The sequence below is a fragment of the Rhopilema esculentum genome, chromosome 20, assembly GCF_057945365.1.
Source record: "Rhopilema esculentum isolate cy_ngs chromosome 20, ASM5794536v1, whole genome shotgun sequence".
Lineage (NCBI taxonomy): Eukaryota > Metazoa > Cnidaria > Scyphozoa > Rhizostomeae > Rhizostomatidae > Rhopilema > Rhopilema esculentum.
The window spans coordinates 12,900,831-12,922,639 of record NC_142834.1 but is presented as its reverse complement, the minus strand read 5'-3'; the positions used below and the strand labels follow the sequence as shown (position 1 = coordinate 12,922,639).

The 21,809-nt window shown below is 35.9% G+C and overlaps 2 protein-coding genes and 1 long non-coding RNA gene across 3 annotated transcripts in view; 2 read left to right on the top strand and 1 right to left on the bottom strand.

Annotated features, from left to right (window-relative positions):
• Positions 1 to 9,341, top strand: part of LOC148957875 (uncharacterized) — a 46,992-nt gene extending 37,651 nt beyond the window's left edge. Inside the window, exon 3 of the long non-coding RNA XR_016145034.1 lies at positions 9,242 to 9,341. This is a non-coding gene — a long non-coding RNA (uncharacterized LOC148957875). The remainder of the gene's footprint in view (positions 1 to 9,241) is intronic.
• Positions 10 to 15,495, bottom strand: LOC135687249 (elongation factor-like GTPase 1). The gene is made up of 17 exons (XM_065203767.2): positions 15,284 to 15,495; positions 14,020 to 14,087; positions 13,468 to 13,552; positions 13,208 to 13,269; positions 12,571 to 12,642; positions 11,986 to 12,123; positions 11,537 to 11,650; positions 10,766 to 10,875; positions 9,984 to 10,187; positions 9,158 to 9,417; positions 8,249 to 8,348; positions 7,557 to 7,910; positions 6,317 to 6,459; positions 5,296 to 5,508; positions 3,838 to 4,566; positions 2,431 to 3,161; positions 10 to 1,533 (listed from the first exon to the last, which is right to left on the bottom strand). Exons 1-17 carry the CDS (start codon positions 15,372 to 15,374, stop codon positions 1,345 to 1,347), a joined length of 3,663 nt encoding a protein of 1,220 aa, XP_065059839.2. The 5' UTR covers positions 15,375 to 15,495; the 3' UTR covers positions 10 to 1,344.
• Positions 15,491 to 21,710, top strand: LOC135687254 (proteasome subunit alpha type-4). The gene is made up of 8 exons (XM_065203774.2): positions 15,491 to 15,588; positions 16,173 to 16,215; positions 17,818 to 17,977; positions 18,122 to 18,199; positions 19,030 to 19,118; positions 19,646 to 19,776; positions 20,669 to 20,792; positions 21,383 to 21,710. The coding sequence occupies exons 1-8, from the start codon at positions 15,586 to 15,588 to the stop codon at positions 21,517 to 21,519; spliced, it is 765 nt and encodes a 254-aa protein (XP_065059846.1). The 5' UTR covers positions 15,491 to 15,585; the 3' UTR covers positions 21,520 to 21,710.
• The last annotated feature ends 99 nt before the right edge of the window (positions 21,711 to 21,809 follow it).

Here is a 21,809-nt window from a genome sequence, read left to right as displayed (position 1 = left end):
GCACTTTTGCATTTTGGCCGCGCAAAGTCCCTGTTTGAATACATTTCACATTACTAACAATACAAATTTCTTAAAAGTGCTTGATTTCAGGCGCGCAGTTGCGCAGTTAGACGCGTGAACTTGCCCGCATGCTCTGAGGAGTGTCAGACGAAAAAGCTTTTAGTTAATATGTTGTGAAATGTTTGCTTTTTTCAAAGTCATTTTCAAGTTATGTACCGCCAAAAAACTGTTCACGTAAACATATTACCAAATAAGACTATAACGAAAAGGTCACAAAATATCAAGTAATTTCCCCACACAATGATCACGTTGACATCACGCGTAGTGTCCAGTTCCTTGCGTATGTCTCCAACAGAGTTACATCTCTATCAGCATCAAAATGTACTTGAAAATCCTCGATATCTCTCCATTTACTTTCTCTTTTCTAAAAAATCACTCCCATTGATGTGATACACATCTTTGCCATTCTCATCGACTTCTACTTCTACCTTTGCTGGGTTTTAAAATAAACTTTTGGACTTTCCCATAACCTGCTCTCGTGGCCATTTTATCATTAACGAAAAATTCCTCTTTCATTAAAAAATTCTCTTCGATTACGACAATATTCTACATTTTTTCTCAAATATATAATCTTTAATAATAAATGAGAAACTGATTTTTTGCGATAGATTCCGCAACTTTGGACAGAAATTCTATACACGGTAAAACTTCATAAAAATGGCATCAAATATTACGGTAAATTATGGTTTGCCTTTGTTACATTAGTGCCATAAAAAATTGGCAGAAAATGGGGTAATTGCGGTATCTCTATTTATCATGAACGGCAACTTTTGTTTGTTCTGAAAATAAGAGAGAGAAAAAGGTAGGAGGGGGGGGGGGGGGTCTAAAGCACACAGAAAGGTTTCTGCAGGGTCTGGGTTCAAAAAAAATAAATACTTTAGATTCCCTGTGTCAAATTATTTGCTGATAACTTTAGCAAAATACTATCAAGATGGGGCTACTTAACACGTGAAAATTGCTAAAAAATGACCTTGATCACAGTAGCCCCCCCCCCCAGAGTAATGCCCCACTACATCTCTGCTGCAAGTGCCACTCCTCTCAAGAACGTCGTCACAAAGCCGCATCTATTTTTTGGAGAAGCTTATAGCACAGATATTGCATAGCGTTCTTTCAGATGGTATGATCCAATTTTAGATAATTTTTTTTACATTTTTCACAGGCATCACCTATCATCTAGGTAGCTTTCTAATTGCTCCGTAGAATGATCTTAGATCGGAGGCAACTAAAACAAATTTATGGTTGTAATTATGACTTTACTGCTTTTAACAAAATTATGATCAATATCTATTTGTTCTTCTTCAAAGTCCTCTGTTTCTCGGCAAACTCTACGTTTTTTTCTTCGACGTAAAGACCTTTTCGTCGCCTCACACTCATAACGTATTTCAAGGCCTGATTTTCAGAATCTGCTTTACTTCCATAGCGTTCATATTCCTCTTCAGTTGTTGGGATCCAAAATGGATCTACATCAATTGCCTTGAAGAAATAATATTCATATTCATTCATCAAAAGGTCATGATTTTATTATAAATCTATAAACAACCGGGTAGCTATTTTCATAGAGAGCAATATTTTCAAACTCAGCTCTCTTAACTCGATATCTCAACAATATTAAAAAATAAGCATACAAATACTTATTTGAGACTCTGTGGTCTGCTTCCGTTTATTTTATCAAATTTTTTAAGACCCCTACTCTTTACCCACCCCCCCCCCTCTGTTCCATCGGCCAACCAAAATTTACTTGCAATCACTTCCAACAATACTTTGGCTTCGAAAAAGTACACCCCCCCCGTTAATCAACCCCCCCCCCGTTTATTCTCGAACTCAGAGTATCATAAAAATACTACAACTACATTCAACTGGAGACAGATTTAACAACTAGAATACATACATTTTTATCCGCTTTATTACAACAATGGGCAAACAAGTCATATCTACTCTGATGAAGCCCTGTGTGCCAAGGCAACAAATTGGTTTATATCCGATATTTAAAAATATTTTTCGTATCGTATCATAACTTATTAATTCTATAAGGCGTCGTTCCGCATCCATTTGCATTGTTCCTGTTTGCATTATGTAGAAAGATGTTTATCACAAGTGTTTCACCAGGATAGGATGACATTAGCAATTCTTTGTTAAAACACGAGATGTAGAAAATCTCTATCAATATTCCATTCCATTACAGAAATTTTTGTCAACAAAAACAGCTAAAAGAGCATCTTGAATTTTAATATGATAAAAAAAATTAGTCCATAACCTTACGGTAAAGAATAGAAAAGATGAATTGCTTCAAAGGAAAAATTATGAAAATAAAAAGGTTTTAACACCTTCCTGTGTGAAAATAAGATTGTGAAATTAAAAAGGTTTTATTACCTCCCAGTGACTGAAAACCAACTGTGGACTGGCAAGGCCACTGGTTTTTTTGCGAATCTCTTCACAGAAGCCGAAACTCTCCGCCACTGGCAACGTGGATGCAATATTGAATATCTCAGTACCCTCCTTCATATCTTCGCTTAGGACTCTGCCTTCTCGCTTGCCAAGCACGGCATACACTTTGCCAAGGACATCTGCAGTGGCCTGTATCTCACATGAATACATAGCCGCCATTAGCCTCATGGGCTGTGACATGAATGCACGGCGACAACCCTCCTTCACAACAGAAATAAGTTGTCCGGATAACGGTCCGTATGAATCGGCTACCGGTTTTCTCATCGCACTGCTATTAGAGTCTTTGATATCCTCATCTAACGACTTTTCAACGTAAGAACTGCTATTTTGATCATCGTTTATTTTTTTATTCGACTGGTCCTCCTTGCTATCGACCAGGTCCATTTCTTTTTGCCCTTCTTCGCTTTTCGTACAAGTCTCACTTTTCTTAGAAACACTGGCATGACTAAACTCTTCGCTGTTATGTTTCGCATTTTCATCTGTTGGCAAACATGAATTATCTGTAATCTTCTCGTCTTCTCTTCGCCAGTTCTCGATCACAAAACAAACGCCCATCAATGGCTCTTCACACATAGGCCCAGACAGCGCTGCTAATTGAAAGCCACTAACAATACTGTTGTCGTTTTCCCATCGATCGCCCATAGCTGATTCTGTATCTATAAAAGAACACATGGGTAATATAACAGACACCTATAATGCACCCAAAGGGCCTAAATAAAATAAAAAACTAGGTTTATATCAAAGTCCTTTGCATTGAAATCCGTAAAGTTCCTTTTCATGTTATGCAATTAATGCTTTATGCACTTAAAATATTCTTACTTATGCTGAATAGTGCCATGATAGCTTAGCAATAAACAGTGCGAGCAAGAAGGTTTTTGTCCTGCCAAAGATAAAGCTACAAAAAACTGCCCGTAACGTCTAACATCTTGGGATAGCTTCTGCAGTCCTCTTTAGAAGGAGGGCAAAAGGTGTTAGCATATAGGGACGTTGAAATGATGACAAGCTTTCTCAGACGCCAAAACAAATCCCTCTCTACCTTTTTGTAAACAAAACAAAGAGCAACTGCAATTATTTAGCATGTTTAGAGTGAACAGAGATGTTCCTTGAATGGCTGGCTTGAAAATCAGCTTTTATTCTGGAACAAGGCTAGCCTTGCCAAAATAAATGCATTTTAAAACGGATATATAGCTGCACCGTAAGGAGTATTCTATGTAGAAAAGAGGAACATATGAAGGGGGAATTCTCAACTCTCCAAAACAGACCACATTAATCTGACGTTATCATGTAAAATGCCTTTTAAAAAAACATCAACGAATCTTGAAATCCTCTCACCATCAACACCATCTATTATTCCACTCCAAATAGAAGACCTTCTATATCTCTGTATCCGGTTCAGCAATATGTTAGGACCCATTCCACGAGGCCCAAATGCCCATATGAAATTAATAGCGTCATCCCACTGTTCTCCAGCTTGCTCAAAAGCGTCCTTCAGTTCAGTGAAAAAGTTCTGAATAGCATCTTGTGTCTTCTTTGCTAACATCGATCTAAGCTCTTTTCTTTCTCTTAACGTAACACCAGCAGATACTTGCGAAATGGTTTTAATCAAGTCCCCATTTGACTCTAAAAGTTTAGTGACTGTTTTTGGAAGGGGTGAGGCCCTAATGGATACACATAACTGCTTGTTCGCAGTTCTTGCCTCGATTAACCCGACATCCACAATATTGTTAGATTTCTTTAGATCCGCTTGTTTGATCCACTTTATTTCATCTTTACTCATTTCTGATAAGTTATCATCTACCATCCTGTCCGCTTTCTTAATGGTCTCGTTCCATGTTTGTATTTCTCGCAGCATGAAGGTTGGAAGCCTTTGTATATGTTCAGAAGAATTTTGGTTCACGATCTCTTCGTTCACCATGTCAACTTTAGGCCGCTCTACTACTGTTTCTCTAAACGGCGTAATAGGTGGAGACACTGCAATCTTGATACATGCATATTTGGTCCGAAGGTCGTCGAGGCATCTCTGAAGATGCACCTCCCCAGCGGTTACTATTACGTATTCACCTGCGATTAGGAATGAGGAGAAATATAACCACGGACCAATCTAATAATTGAGATATTAATTCAATTGATGTTGCAAAGATAGGCTATCCAAATTTAAGACCTTATGAATTCATGTTACTTTTTAATACCATAGCTGAATGAACTGTCTAACAAGGAATGATGTATGTACTGAATAAGATGCCAGCATGGAATAAATCAATCCTTGCGAAAGGAGATCGCAACAAAATCATCGCTGCTACTAAAGCCTTTGGCGACCACTGCAGAAAGTAAGAAAACAGTTGGAAGCAAGGTATTTTAAACAGCTGCTGGAATGCTGAGGCGAATTCTGCTGTTATGTGATTTGATTGGTTTAGACAAAGCTACTTGTACGTTGATTGGTTTAGAGCAAGCCACGCCCCCCGAATTATGCTCTTGTAAGGCAACTGTGCATTTAAATTTGAGTAAAAAACATTAGGAATAAACATCGCAACATTAAAGTATCTAAAACATCTCTTCCAACTATTGTAGACTTTTAAGGGGTAAACTTCTAACAAGTAGCTGCTTGCACAACTTAATGACCTTCAACAGAACAGTGAAAGGCAAAATTACTCAGCAACGTACTTAGCATGGTACACAGTACAGTAACAACAGCAACAACATTAGGTAAAATCAATCGAGAACAGGCAACAGTAAACATGATTTGATTTACAAAGAACAGGGGAAATAAACGCAATGGCAGAAATTTCTTACCAGTCTCCTGGACAAGAACCCGAACACAGGAGTCTGCCTGGTTTAGGAGTTTCAAGCCTTTGACGAGAAACGGCAGCTCACTTGGCTGTTCTGGTTCGACAGCTACTCTAACGATAGGTCGTGCCTCGAACGGCATAGGTGTAAACGCGGGGCAAGCGAGGCTAGTTGATAATGTTGCAGATTTGAGAACCAGCTTCTTGAGGCCGTTTATTGCTGTAAATAAATGATGTCAAGTTCTAATTAACACTTTATCATATGATTCTTATCACATTGCTTTCCTTTTAAAAAGGAAAGCAATGTGATAAGAATCCTTGAAAGAAAACTAGAATTTACGGATTGGAAAAATGTTTTGACGTAACGTTTCACTGGTTGTAAGTTTAATTAAATGCTTTGAAGGACCATTGAAAAAGACAATTGACGAGATACGAGTGAGAAATTGCAGAAAAGGATCTTTTTCTGCTAAATATTCTAAACAATCATAAAAGGCAAAGATTTGTATCATCACAGGAAAAAAGGAATACAGTGATTTCGTTTTTATGGAAAGAAAACATAGTGTAGAAGAAATCAGACTGAGAAAGATTTGCGACTGAACTTTAAAAAATTGTCACTTCATGAATTAGTTTGCATTCTTGATGCACGATATAATACATAATCATTTAACAGAATAATTTCACAAGCCACGTGAACGTTGGGCTTAATCAATGGAAAGTGTTATTAAAAATAGAAAAATTTGCACTAAACTTGAAAGAAAATGTTTGCTTCTAACAAGAAAGGTTTACAAAACTGAAGATGTTGAAATGTTCTTGACTCTGCAATTTGCTTTAAATATTACCTTAAAGTTGAGGCTCAGAATACAGAGAGAGTGTGAGAGCTTAAACTAAAATCAATTAAGTTCTTCCTCCGAGAGTTCGACATTTTTTGCCACTCGTTTAAGAAACAAATTAATTCAAATTATACTTTGAAGCATTCAGCAGCTGCTTTAGACAAGAAAAATGGAAAGTACAAGATCAAGTTCTCATACCAACGATATTTCCAGCTGGTACTTCATCAAGATTCTCAAATTCTCTTCCCATCATTAAGTAAAGATCACCAACTTCGAAAGACGCCATATGCTTCCTCACATTAATATCTTCGAAATTTTCAAATCCTGAATCATTATTTTCGCTGCAAAAAAAGGAAAATATGCAATCTTCCATGATTAAAAAGCAAAAAATAAATTCTATTCAATATTTTGTTATTGTCTCTTTCTGCCCACTGGGCTGTTTTAATCTACATATTCGCAAAATTGCACCTCGGTCTGCGCCAATTTTGAAATCTTTAAACATTAGGGCAGGTGATTTTCAACCACTATGCCACGCACCATTGTGTGTCGTGAGAGATTGTCAGGTGTACCGTGAAAAATCATCAGATCTCATTTGATCTGTTCTTAAAAAAACTGTTTTCAAAAATTAACCTATTATTTTTTGCAAATATTATGACATTGCTGAATTTCTGTACTGCAATAGTGTTGCGTCGTGGGTTTTGAAACCCTACAAGTGGGCATGCTTCAAAACATAGCCGACAGTTCCAGTAATTAGGCTATTGAGGATTTTCTGCACTAGGTGATCTTAATATATGATTATACCAGCCGTAATTCCCAGCTTTATCCAATACCAAAAGAAATCCGAGCATTACATAATGTTGGTTTTATGATCACGTCTCATGTTCGAATAGGTTACATTCAAACCAATCAAACTGGGACAATTATATTTACCTGCTCCAGAAAATAAAAAAGTAGAATGCGAAATTTTACGAATCAGCTTGCTATATCCTATAGATAAACTTTTTTCCAGCAAACGAAGGTCAAGAATTTCGATGTATTTCAAAAACAAAACCATGGCTCTATTTCTTTTGAAGTTTCAAAGGTCACTCTGAGCCTAAAACTGAGTTTCGGAAAGATGTTGCTGTACTGTAATGTGGGCATCCTGTTCATGGAAAAGAATTAAAATGGCAGGCTGGAATCAAATCACTCATGAAAACGATACTCATTGCAAGTCTGGACCTTCGCTTATTGACATAGCTTGTATCTTTTATCAATAAATTAATTTATTGCAGAGGATTTCATACAAACTGTTAAACCAACATCACTATTTTGAACCAAAATCTCATCAGACCTGCCCTGCTTAATTCTGGAATGAGCGCATAGATTCACATCAAATTATCATACCTTTTCAATGAACAGATTCTCTCAATGAACAGCGTGTTTACACTATGATACCTACCTCGTGAAGGAATCAATATCAAACTGCTCCTCCTCATCGGTTCCCTTATCAAAGTTCAGTCCCTTAGCAGGGTCGTACTTAGGACCGAGAACATACAGTTTTTGTCCTCTCTTCAACGAGCCACTAAATATTCGGGCAAAGGCTATGAAAATCTCATCATCCTCCTTGCTCTCTTCTACTTCAACAGATTCAGTTTGTGACACCTTAGGTTCGGCAGTTTCTGTTTCTTCTTTTCTCAGTTCTTCAGTTGGTTCAATTAATTTCGATTCCTTTTCGCTGATCAATTGCTGACGCTCCAACTGTTTTTGCCTTACAATTTCACGTCGTTTCTCTATTTCTTCTTGCGTCAGCGGCCTGGCAAAAAATAAATTGTTTTTAGTACATTTTTTTAAAGGAGAAACAAAGCAGGGAAAGGCTGCTCAATCAAGGGAGGGAGCAAATGTTTGGATAAAAAGATTACATCAAAGATCTCTTCACGAGAGAATGGTAGTAGAGCAACATCCATTACTGCTATCTTAGAAGCGGGCTAAGAAGCAACACAGTCAGCAAAAAAGCAAAGTGGTTTCTACGATGCTGAAAGCGCTGCTGAACCCTAAGCACTTTTCTTACCATAATTTTCCTTCGTAATTCCATAGAACAACGCTCTACGAATTCTGAGCAACATGTCTTGCTAGTTTCTAAATTGAACCTACCTTTTACGGTGTTTGGGAAGTGCCTCTTGGGAGACTGAAAACATCTTTGAAACAAATGCAATTACTGGCTTGCCGGCACAGGAGCTGCATTCTCTAAAAGCTAGGAACGGACAGAATGTTGAAGAAGTCTGTTGTGTATATTTAGAGCTACTTTCAACCAACGTTCATCAATAATGATATATAATAATATAATAATAATAATAATCAATTTATTTACAGTAGGCGGTTATAATATAGCTGTTTATGTACAATTTGTGTACAAGCTAATGAATAATTAATAATTAAAAATATAAAACAATTAGTAAATTATTGAAAGAAATGAAATTGAAGATTAAAAAAGATTAAATTTTACAATGCGTTTACAGTTAAAAGATGTTTTAAAATTTTTACACCAAGACGACTTTCTTATATTTTCTAGTCCAGGAATCCAACCTGAGCTACGTAGCATCTACATAATTTGCAACAACATCCTTCTCCTTTCCATTTTTTATCTGATTTTTAAACTGGGCAAGTTTTGATGATTCTTTTATTTCTGTGGACAACTTATGCCATAGTTTTCCCCTATAAATGAAATGGTTTCTATTCCAAAGGTGGTAGTTCTGACTTTTGGAAGATGCATTTGGCTTCCGTTCCTTATCAATATATGTTCTAGATGATCAGGGAAAGTCGTTTTAGTCAAGGGAGAAAAGGTCCTGGCTTATACAGATTTACGTCAAAAGAGGCCATTGCGAGAAGATGTATCTATTAAAAGAAACACTATGTTACATCTCGTCTCACATGACCAGCGAGAGTGATTTGTCATGATGAAGTCACTGGTCGGGCAAAGCATTTCGACAAACCCTCGTCGTTTGAAGGTGTTTTAAAGACACTAGAAAAGCTAAAATACAAAAATAAATGAATAAATCATACCTGGCTTTAGCTGCTGTGTCTCCATTGGCAACGAATCAAACTTTCGTAATCCTCCGCACATCAATTTTTCTATTCTTTCCTCAGGAACATCAAGTGGACTAGGAAGTTTGGTTGACACCATACCGAGGATAGCATTAGAAAGAGGCAGCCACTGACGTAATATTGCTTGGAGGTTTGTCCTTGGATCCGTATTTCTCGTATCTCGAGCAGACAACTTTAATTCTAGGCTAGAAACTATTCTCTCGATTTTATCTTTATCCCTGGAAGTAGATGAAATTTGTTAGGCACGTGTTTGGAACCAAGATTGAATCAATATCTCCAATAAAAGTTTCATTTCATGCAAAAAAGGTAAAAAAAGATGACAGGCAAGTATTTTGATGATGCTAAATGCTAAGATTCTCCAACAAATTAACGAACACTGAGTCTTCAAGAAATACAATAACAAGCTTAAAGAAACATTCAACCATTAAAGGCCTAAAACATGATAGATTAATGAAATCATCTGCTAGATTCCTGAATGTTTTCGTTGTTTGCATTGCCTTTACTCAAACTTTTGGTGTTTCCAACAATGATGTTTTTCTGGACCATAATCTAAAACGTTCGCAGTGGATTCACAGAAATTGCTTTCGCAGTGGCTAACACATGTAGGCCCATTAGTGTGTCAAGGACTTGAATTCAAAGCAATCCGTCTTTGGCTCTTTAAAGACAACAACTCTTCATCATAACATCTCAATTAAATCTTTAATAATTTCCGACCACTTTTCCCAATACAAATATCAGTATAGTAATACCAACTCTATACTTTGATGTACCTCCAATAACTCACCTTTTTTCTAATAGTGCTTCGTACACTGTCCAAAGATTCTCCAACACAAACTGTACAAACAGGGGCTTTTTCCCCTTGCTTTGAGCGCCTTTCATAATTCGTTTTGTTTTTGTATTTAGATAAAAATCTCCCCACAACGTTTTTGATAATATCTCAGATTTCACGCCAAGTTTCTTTGAAAACATCTGAGCAAAGTCATTAATGCTGAAGCGAAATAAATGATTGAATAAGTAAACAAGCAAATAAATAGAAAAATGAAAAAAATTTCGTGAAAAACTCGAAGATTCTTCATTTGAACTGAAAACAAATCTAGGCATTAGGAACAAATCTCTAGAGCTTCACATAAATAGATAATTCATTTTGAAAATGGTCAGAATAAAGTAAAGTCTAAATCAACGGGCATTTCCCAGTATCAAACACCCCCATACAACAGAAAATAGCATTGACCTTTCAAGGACTTTTATGGGTTTCTATTTATAAAAAGGTCGCTATATGGACTTTTCACTCTAATAAATAGACAGTTTATGAAATACAAATTTTCAGCCTTCAAGGAAGCATAGAAACAGGAAATATTTTAGCGGACGAAGTGAAATGTCATTTCCGTTCGTCACTCATCGAAATAAAAACATCCAGGGGTGTAAGGAAATGGTCAGTCTGACTGAATGCTCGATAAATTCGAGTTACAACTTTGGACTCGAATAAGGAACGAAAAATCCAATAGGAAATTAAGATCAGTCCGAATTATCCGGGGCACCAATTTTGTTTATTAAGAAAATACACACCTGAATGCCCAGCCATCGACAGCACTTGAAAATACGACATTTCCTTGCTCTGGCGAGAAATATAAGTTTGAATCGTCAGCCTCAACGAGCCCAGAGTCCCAATCGTAAACCTAGAAATGATGACATATGCTTTGACATGATTATTCGATGGAAAGCCTGAGAATATAGAGAAGATATTATAATGGAATATAATCATATGTTTTATTGATGCCAGTTATTGGTATAACGTTCTGTACAATTTTTATATTTTGAATGGTGCAACAGATTAATTTAGAAATTCAGAATAGGAAAATGGTTTCTTTGTATAGGTAAAGGAAACAATGGAAAAAACTAGGAGAAGAGAAAAGGTCACTTGAAAAAAAATTTCCGAAGAATCACTGATTTTGCGCCAGCACTAAAAATTTCCTTGGACCATTTTGGCCAAACTGTAGCCTATATACAAGAAAAATTGTTTCCAATGGCACAAATTTGAGTTTCTAAACATCACAAACTATATCTAAATATTCCTTATCTATGAAATAGACTCCCGCTGTATAGACATAAAGTCCCGCTGGACAGAGTAGTCTACTGCAAGCGGGATAATTAAACTTTGATGAAAAAGGGACCCTACTAACCTAAACTCATTACTGTACCCAATACCAGATAATCCGGCTCCTCGAGCAATATATAAACCGGACTATTTCTGGAAATTCAGCTGCTAGTATCATCAACAAGCTACTGAAATACATTAGCTGTAGAGAAACCTTCCACAATATCACGAATTCGCCTCACCTGGTTATCTTCGGCTGTATCAGTCATTCCATGTTTTTCAGTGCTGCCTTTTACATCATCAATATTCTTCTCCATGACTTGGGAGGCAAACAAGGAAGCGGTGACTGCATTAACCTGATAAAAAAGAAATAAGATCACAGTAATGACAATGTTTATTGGTTTGAAAAAATAACTTTCGTTGTTTTACTTTTCAAATAGCAGCCATCACTCGTTACGCCAATGACAAAATTTCAACACTGAGAATATTATTTTCAAAGATTACATCAGTGTATGGAGGTATGTCAGGGCCAGTGCTTTCAAATAATTTCGTAAGATACGGTGTTGCTTAATCCAAAAAATAATGGACGAATGTTTACAGAATAACAGGACGGACACTGCAGCATTCAAAATGGTACAGGATAGTTTGATCAAGAGTAAAATGTATCGATGGCACGTAGCTTGGCACTCACCTGTTCTAGAATTTGCTGCAAATGAAGATAGGCCTCTAAAGGGCTAAGCTTCAATTCGGTGATCAATCTATCCATTTTGTTTAATACTAAGCAGGGTCGAATGTTCTCCAGCCAGGCCTGACGCAAGACGGCGTGAGTCTAAAAATGAACCAAAACATCATCCGTTACGCAAGTTGAGATCAAATACCTTGATACAAAGAAAAGTTTGCTAAGTATTGCATTCACCCCCAAGCAATCATTTGCTCACGGAGAACTCCATTTTATTTTCTATGAAGAAACAGTAAAAGCAATGACTTGTCTTCTCACTCTGAGGGAAAGTTTGGTCCTGCCAGGGACTAGAACCACAGACCCTTAGGTCAGTTGTCAGTGCTTCTAACAACTGATGTCATAGTCCACCTGTTGCTGTGCCCCTCCCTCGCATACACACTTATTAAATCATTTCCTTAATCCTTACAAAAACAAATCTCTAACAGATGTCATACAAATTAATATCACATCAAAACGTATGACTGCCTTTGAACCATTCTGAGCTTTGGAAGCTTTCTAGAAAGAAGCAGTCGAAATTTACAATGTGAACATGGTTACCTGTGGGCAGACACCCTCGACTGCATCAACAAGAACAAGTGCTCCATCGCACAGGCGCACAGCAGTTGACACCTGGATAGGACGAATAAGCATTTCTATACCTAAGTGTTTGAAAATATTACTTTATAGTTAAGATATTACCGTAAATCATGTAATGAGTGCCACAAGGTTTAAGAGAGTGCCCTTTCGAAGGAGGTAAAGACTAGTTTATAACTATTTTTCTACATGGTGTGCAACAAAAAGGAAATAAAATTGTTAGAAAATCAGCTTACAAAAGAGTAAAGAATCAGTTTTCCACTCAAGGTCAATATAAATGCCAATTTCATTATCAGCATCATAACAATCCATCACTGTTCTCTCTTTAAAAATGAACAAATTCCCAGTAGAAGAATAGGAAACTTGTTGGAGAGGGGTGTGCCCACTAAATTTTGAACGTTTTAAAGGATGCTCATTTGAAGGGCTGTGCTAAAGATGTAAGAACATCAACACCCAATAAAAATCATTGCCTGCTAGTAATCTGATTTCAAAATGCAGAAAACTAGTCTCATCTTTAATCATTATTCATCAGAAAAAATGGCCCAGCTTTTAGTTCCATGATTACACACATTGTTAAAATGACTAACTAAAGAATAGTTACCTCACTGGAAAAGTCGATGTGACCAGGAGAGTCAATCAAATTTATCAAGAAATTATCACCATCTGCAAGAGAAGAACAATTTCACATAAATGATGAAGGTTTAATTCTAAAAAAGAAACAAAGGATGTACTGAAAACTATCAGACAGACCCCTTGGTATGTAAGGTCCCTGAGTATCTACTGGGGGAGCAGGGGTAATTCAAATATCTCCTTTCATTAGGTTTATTAGAAAAAGGTTTCCAAAAGTTGTACAAAAATAACCTTTTGAGTAAAGCAGGGAGATGGCACTAGATTTCATTGTTATCCCTCTTTGTTGTTCATCTGGTCTGTCATCCATGTAACGTAACTGCAATGATAGGAGGACAATAATGTGAATTTTTCAGAATTGTGAATTTAATTTCACAATTAAATAAATAAGTCATCAATTACAGAATAGGACATAAACATTCATGATGTGAATGTTATGATCTTTCTATAACACATTTGTGATCCTTGTGATACTGTATATATTCTCTATTGCTTTCAATATATGTTTGCTATGCCTTGTATTCATTTCCCAACGGTAAAATGGGGAAAGCAGAGTTTTAATGCTGTAGTTATAAATTACTAGATTGCCTTATTATCAAAAAGTCTTGACTGTCATCTATTATCAGTATCTCATCATGACAAAACTACAAATGAAGGCTGGCTCATTTCTTAACAGTTGAAACCAAAGCCTAAAAAGGAATATCAAAAGGTATGTCAATTGAAATGGTCCTAGCCCTAAGAAATGACTTAAATGTAGAAAAGAACAAGAAACAAGACAAAACTAACCTTCCCTGCTAACCTTGGGGATATTATTCCATTACTTGCAATTAAACAATCTGCCAATGTTGTTTTTCCTAGAAAAAGTGTTAGTTGGAATAAAATTTCTAATGTATAACAAAGTTCTGTAGCTTGAGTAGGTAACTAGGAAAATCCCATAAAAACATAATTATTCCAATATATGTGGATGGCAATCTAGCATTGAACATTTCTATCAATCTGTCAATGTAATGTATAGAGCTAATTTGTCAGTACATATCATGTTTAGTGTTTGTTAGTATGTTAGTAGCTGAAGAAAACTACAAATTTACAAATAACATGGGTATTCAAGGACAAAATGAACTGGCCAAATAAGTTGGTGGGTGTTGATACTTGGGGAATGAGCAGTGGATAGACAAATACTAGGAATTTCACAAAAACAGTTCAATTATGTCCCTTTGGTCAGCCAGATCTTGAGATCCATTGCTTACAAGCGACCATGCTCACCACCCATGCAGACCATGCACATTTGCTTAGGCATTCAGATGGCAAGCAAAGAGAACTGCAGAAGCTGCTCTTCCATATGAGGCAAACAAGAGCATCAGCCCAGTTTTCAAAATACACTGCACCTAAGACTGTTAAACAGATTTGGCAGCACATGATGTTCTCAAACACTTTACACAGAAAATAACTGTGCACTTGGACTCCAGTTTGCATCCTGTGATTTTGCTTGCCACAGATTCTTGCAAAAGTTAATACAGGGAGAGATGGCTAGTCAGTAGAACTGGTGGACAAGTTTTCACATTTATCAAACCACCAACTTGGTATAACTGCAGATAAAACTTGCCAAAATAAAACTGGCGAGTTTTTTATAAAAGTTTGATACTTGCCAAAGATCTTTTACAAAAGGGGGCTCGAATGCAGACTGGTTTGGGCTGCTTCTTCCGTTATGTTTCCATTGATAAAGTTAAGATGGCCTATTTTGTCAGTGATCGAAACTTATTTGAAAAATATCTCATACTGCGTATTTCATAACATTCATTTCTGTTAACGGTTTTAGGGCCTCGCCAACATAACATGTTTATCAACTTTATAAAGCTATACTTTAGGCCTAGGTTCTTTCCAAATATTATAATATCAAAAGTATTTGACTTTTCTAGAGGATGTCAGGGTAAGACGCAGTGAGAATTTTGAGATATCATCTATCACGTGGACGCAAAGTTTGAAACATAAATTGTACTTCTTTAGGCTGAGATTTCTTAACAACGAACGATGGTGGTCTTCATACTCTTACCATGATCAACGTGTGCCAGAATGCATATATTTCTGATATTCTTTGTATTCTTCTGTAACGAAGAGATGTCATTTAGCGCTGTCTGCCTCATACTTTGTTTTTACATCGAAAATGTCATATAATTTAGTTTTATGCCCTACTTGGTATTATTTTCCTTGCTCCACGATGGTGCAACGTGCCTCGTTCGCCAGCGGACAACACTATACCGAGGTTGTATAAATGCTATCTCATGGTTGCTGCTGAAAGTAAAGGAGTTGAAATAAAGACCAAAAACCTTTGATAAATACACATAAAGGGACAAGATGGTGAGATAATTTTACAATATTTGAACATATCCCCATCATAACATTCGCTATTCTTTGTCAGCTGAACTCTGTCTAACTATGTAATTGCCAGAAGATACGGCCTAAAAGCCTCTGATGAGAGCAAGCATAAGAAATTGTTTGGGCATCAAATGAAGAAGACCATACTGCTGTGCTTGTACTTTTCAAAGCCATTAAACATTTTTATTTATGGCCTTTTTATCTACTTAATTCAAAATTGTTACAAAAATAGTCATAGGAAAATATAACAAATATATAATATAATAGATTCTGTTGAAGCTAAAAGCCTTTTGAATTCAACAGTAAACTGTGTTATACTTTTAATTATTGTTTTACATAGTCTCATTGTAACACAGATTGTGGGGCTGACAAAAAGGGTAGATTAGGGAAATGTTAAAACATGTTCAGCACAGTTTCCTTTTTTTGAATAGTTTCCTTTGTCAATTAATTGCATTGAAGCTAGAAGATAGAAGTAAATGCCGTATCTCTTTTATCCAATGTACTTTTGTTTCAATTTGCAATCATATTTTGCAAATAAATTACCACCAAGTTTGATTTCTATCTAGTCAAGAAGATATGATTCAAGGACAACCATTTTCTCCCCTGAAGGTATTTTCAATTTTTTTATATTTATGTTGTCTTTTGTTCTTAATTTTTGTCATTTATACTTAAGTCTGTATGCACCAATTTTGATGACAGACTTTTTATTTCAAGGTTGTATGGATCATGAACCTTGGGCTTGAATGAAAGCAAAATTAAGGAAAATAAACAAGTGAAAAATATAATGCAGGATGTTTGAAAGACATTCCCTAGGTCAGGAGTGTCAACCTCAGTTCTAGAAAAGGTCATCAAAAGATAAAAGTGGTGCCAGTCACATGCCAAACAGAATGATTTGGAGTCACTTGGTCAGATATTGGGGCAAGCCTATTGTTTTAATAAGATGACATCACATTTTCCCATTGTTTTAGAACAAAAGAACATTGATTTCCAAAGTATTGGGGACAACCACACTCCTTATCCCCCAGGTGTCGGCCAATGCTACTGTAATTTTTTTCAATGAAGAACATAATGAGATAGCATTGATTAAATAAAACTAGTTTCGCAAAATGTTTGACACCGTAGGTCCATGTGCACCTTAGAAGCATGATGCGTAGTGAATAAATTAGCTTTTCAGCCCAGTCATTATTATGTGTTTTAGTGATCAAAGGCTGTTTAAAATGCCTAATAGACATTGTATATATGAAAGTAGTATTTTTATAAAGAAAGCCTTGCCCAGAAAGGCACTTGATCAAGTGCACACACCTATAGCACACCCAAAAAAGGCTTCAGATAACGATTTATAGAGCCCCTCCAAACATTAAAACAATATTACCACTGAGCAAACTAAATTTTTGGAATTTGTTGAATGAACTTGATCAAGCATGAACAATCTTCCCAACAGATTGCAATATTATGATTTGTGTAAGATTACCCCTTGAGAAAAAATTCAACAAATTTAACATGGGGTTTTCGGTACCAACCAAAGACACAGGCTATCAAGGGCATTCTCCGGCAGATTTATTTGATATTTGAGCAAACATTGATGTTCTCCTGTTGAAGTATTACTTTCTGTTTTTTCTTAATAGCTTAAAATCGCCTGTGCAAATCAGCTATCAGATTTCCACCCAAATTGTTGCATTGCTTTTCAGTTTTGATTTGCTTTTGAAGGTAGTAGATGTTCTAGCGTGTCTTATAGAAAGGATAACATAACAAAGGAAACAAAGTAAAATGTTCAACTTGAAGCCATGTGTTTTGATGAAGCAAAATGTGAAGCTGAACATAACATTTAGTGATACTGACAGTGATAAAAGCTCATCTTACATATCAAGTGATGGCAACTTACATAATTAGAAAAATCTGCACAATTTTGAGACGTGTTTGTTGCATGTTTTGTTATTTCATATTATGGTGCTTTTTGGTATCACCGATGAGTTTCTTATTTAACACTCTTCCAAAGCTTTCAGTGTGAAGCTCTTGATTGTCCAAAGCTCTCGAAGGATGCTTTCAAGGATATTTTATTTAGAGTTGCATTATAGAGTACCTAGAGTTTCTAAGTGGCTTTTTTGTAGAGCACCTTCATTTTGCTTAGATTAAGGCCTGATAAAGGCAGAACTGGAAACAGCTATTAGACCAAGCTTATTTATGGAAGGCACAAATTAATTCTTTTTCTAGGGAGGCTTTTTCAAGTTGAATATGCAATGGAAGCAATTGGCCATGCAGGCACATGCCTTGGAATTTTAGCAAATGATGGGGTTTTGCTAGCAGCTGAAAAGAGAAATACGAATAAACTGCTGGATGAGATTTTTTCTGAGAAAATTTATAAACTTCACGAGTAAGTAAGATTATAAGATTTCTTAGAATTAAGTCCTCACATAGAAAGTTATGTTAATTGTTTTGTCAATATATATCTGTTTTTGCAAAAGAGAAAGATTTTTTATGTCATGTGAATTGACATTAATTTGAAATGTCTTTTTAGTGATATGGCCTGCAGTGTTGCCGGTATAACATCAGATGCCAATGTTCTTACTCGACAACTTAGACTCATTGCCCAAAGGTATTCGGGTTATTTTTCTTCTGTTTATGTTTGTTGAAACAGTGACTGCGACACCAAATTTGGCCAACAATACTCAACCATAAAAGATTGGTTTTTTGGAAAGTGCAGCTTTATTACAAATTTGTTTTCTCAAAATTTGCTAATGCTTATTGTCATTGGATATTTTTGTAAAATTAGTATAATTTCAATGGTCTTTTACTTATTGAGAAAACATTTTATTGCTCTTTGATTATGCATCTCAAATTATTCAAATAATATCTGCACTATTCAACGTCAATCGGGTACATGCTGTTTTTGGCTGAAAATGCAACAAGCTCATCTTGAAACACAATTTGATTAAAAATAGCATGAACTAATAAAATTCTGTCAAAAATATGACTCAGTCTATGAATATGATATGATATATTGTTTCATTGAATTGAAATTTACAGATTTATTTTGTTTGAAGTGAAGCTCATTATGTTGTTCTTTGTGTTCTTTATACTGAAATGGGTGTCGCTAACCTTTTGACAAACTCTGATGGGTGTCAGACTAAAAGTACTTTAGTATGACATGTGTCTTCTTTTTCATGCTATTTTCAAATTCTGAAAATAAGTCTGAAAGTTTGTTCCTTGAAGAACCTGTACAGACATATCCCCTAAATTTCCCTATACAAATAGCTTTAACCATTCACATATAAATAGCTTTATCGAATGTCACTACATTTAAATAGCTTTATCAAATGTCACTACATTTAAATAGCTTTATCAAATGTCACTACATTTAAATAGCTTTATCAAATGTCACTACATTTACATATAAATAGCTTTGATCCAATGACATTTTTTCAGGTATCTCTTGACCTACCAAGAACCCATTCCATGTGAGCAATTAGTGACAAAGCTTTGTGATCTGAAGCAGCAGTATACACAAACAGGAGGTGCAGTGAATTTGATTGTTAGAAATCAACCTAAATCATATTATATCATTGGTATTTTGCTGATATGAAAAGCATGAATATATGCCTGTCTTATTTGATTATGGTTTACCAGGGCACAGGGATGAAAACAAGTGGCTAATTTTGGGAGGTTGTGAAAGGATGAAAGTTCAAAATTTACTTGAGTAATTTTTTCCCAACCTGTGAATCTACTGTACCTACCAAATCGATATTTGGAAATATCCCTAATTCCAGATTTCTACTTTCTTTGTAATTACCATCAAAAACACTAAAGAGGATAAAGGAAATCTTTATATTTGGATTAACATAACACAAACTTTGAACCTTGTCATAAGAAGTAAAGCAATATCTAAACATAACTAGTATTAGTTATTATTAATGATTTAAAGTAAGTTTGTCCCATTTGTAAATTTACAGTTTCTTTACAGTATATAAACAGAGACAGTCCATTGTCTCATGAAGGCAGCATTAGAATGTTTCTATTGACTAGATTTACCTTCCGACTATAGGCTACAGACCTTTTGGAGTTTCCCTACTTTACATGGGCTGGGACAGGCGACTTGGCTTTCAGTTATACCAGAGTGATCCTAGTGGCAACTACTCAGGTTGGAAAGCTACTTGCATTGGGAACAACAGTGTAGTAAGTTCATTTTAAATAATTTCAGCCTATTATGTTGGACAACGCAGTTATGTTTTATAGTGTAGTGTCATCAAAGATGTATTCTTAGAATCGTTTTCTTTTGAAAACGTTTGAACCTAAAAGATTGCCATGAAATTCCTTTTGGAAAAAACAGTTTGAGATGTTGATAATTTGGTGTGATATAGAAACTGAAAGATTTGAAGTTTGATAGCTGTAAACTTTTATTTGGCTTGGTTCATGAAGTTGTGAACAGAGAAAAAATTACTGAGGTTTGATGGGAAAAGAGCTTGTGCTTATGTGGCCTTATCTCAGCCAATTTATAACTCCTTTAACTGATTTGGCACATTTAGATATATTTCATGATGCTGTCATGTTTGCTACCATGTATGTTTAATCCCTCCATCCCCTACCCCTTCCCTCTACCTAAAGTCGGTGCCTGCATACTTGAAGGAAAGAGATATCAAATTTGAACCAGGAGAGTTGGAGAGGGGTGCAAAATATCATCATCATCTACTGGGGATTGTAGATGTTTAGCTGATGGGGCCCATAACTAGGACTTCTTCAAAGGATGTTGACTCCTTTGCAAAAGTGGCATTCGCTCTAATGGTTGGCAACACGCTAATTAATAGTTACGCAAAGTGCTCTTAAGATCAAAGCATTTTAAAGATAATCATGTACAAAATCTCTTGACAAAGCATATATGAGAATGATAGAGTATTATTGCAAAAAACACCTTAAAGCAATCTCTTAATCAAATCTCAAAAATCAGAACCGCACGATTGAGCGTCCCATAAAATATTTTACGAAATGACCAGCTGAAGGCAAAGCAAGACATTTCTGTTGTCTCAATTTGGCTTTCCCTTGGTCATTTAAATATTTCTTTTCTTTTTAGGCAGCGATTTCGATGCTGAAACAAGAATATAAGGAGGAAGGTATATCTCTCAAAGAAGCACTGAACTTAGGAATCAATGTCCTAAGCAAAACATTAGATGTTCAGAAGCTGTCTACTGAAAAGGGTGCGTTGCTCGTTATCTCATTCGTCTATTTTCGTATTCGAATTCGGTGTTTGGTATTGATTGGCTAATCTATTGTAGCCAGTTTCACTGTCATCTTTTGCATTAAGAAGGATGGGCCTGACTAGATATTACTGAATTGTGTTTTACCATAGTTTAAATGTTCAAGCATAGCCTACACTGATTGCTCAGCTTCGATCATATTTTAAACTTAAGCTAACGGATTGTTTTATTTTGCGGATTCAAATTGTGTAAATTTTCAAGGCTGGGTCTCTCGATTGAAATTATTGGCAGTTTGCCTTCTTGCTGATGTAAATTTGACATTGAAAGTTAAGTCAAGGGAAATCTTTAAGTTAAACTGCATTTTTCAGTAATGTCGCAAGCAGTATATTTTCAAGATCGCATATATTTTTCTTCGTGGGTCATCTTGTTTAAAGGATCTCTCCCATTCTCCTTTACGCTCGGATACCGTATGTTCAGAGATGCTTTATTCCCCAATTTGTTCTTTAATTTCTGTTTTTACTTCTGAAGCCTTTTTGTTAAATCCAGCCAGCTAGCCAGAAAATCTTTACTGAATTACTCTTGCATTTCAGTCGAAATCGCGACTCTAACTAGAGAGAACGGGAATACTATATTTCACATCCTTACGCAAGCGGAAGTAGAGAAACTCATCAAGGTCTATGAAGAAGAACAGAAGGAGAAAGAGGCAGCCAAATCTGCTAAGAAGTAACATTTTTGCAAACAATTTTCTGAGAAGCCAAAACGAAACTTCGGTTTCCAATAGGCATGTCTTCTGATCCTAAGCTCAAAGATGCTCTCGAGACGTTTTTTCTCATGTTTTTGAGCGGTACAGCTCTATTTGGTGGTATTAAACTCACTATGTTTAAAACGCAGTTTGATGCAATAAATAATAAATTTCCAGTTTTTGTCCTCAGTGTCACTGACTTTCTTGACCTCAACCCATTCTAACGAATGATGGTATTATGACATCATATCTCCGGCAGATTAATGTCTTGAAAT

Bases quoted from the DNA above. Each gene is read 5' to 3' on its own strand.
- LOC135687254 (XM_065203774.2), top strand. The intron at 16,216-17,817 runs GTATTTTCAATT...TTCTTTTTCTAG, and splicing joins AACCATTTTCTCCCCTGAAG to GGAGGCTTTTTCAAGTTGAA. The intron at 17,978-18,121 runs GTAAGTAAGATT...ATGTCTTTTTAG, and splicing joins AAAATTTATAAACTTCACGA to TGATATGGCCTGCAGTGTTG.
- LOC135687249 (XM_065203767.2), bottom strand. From the start codon at position 15,374: ATGAGGCAGACAGCGCTAAATGACATCTCTTCGTTACAGAAGAATACA. The intron at 12,643-13,207 runs GTAACTATTCTT...CGTCCTATCCAG, and splicing joins ACATCGACTTTTCCAGTGAG to GTGTCAACTGCTGTGCGCCT. The intron at 10,188-10,765 runs GTGTGTATTTTC...ATTTCGCTTCAG, and splicing joins GTCGATGGCTGGGCATTCAG to CATTAATGACTTTGCTCAGA.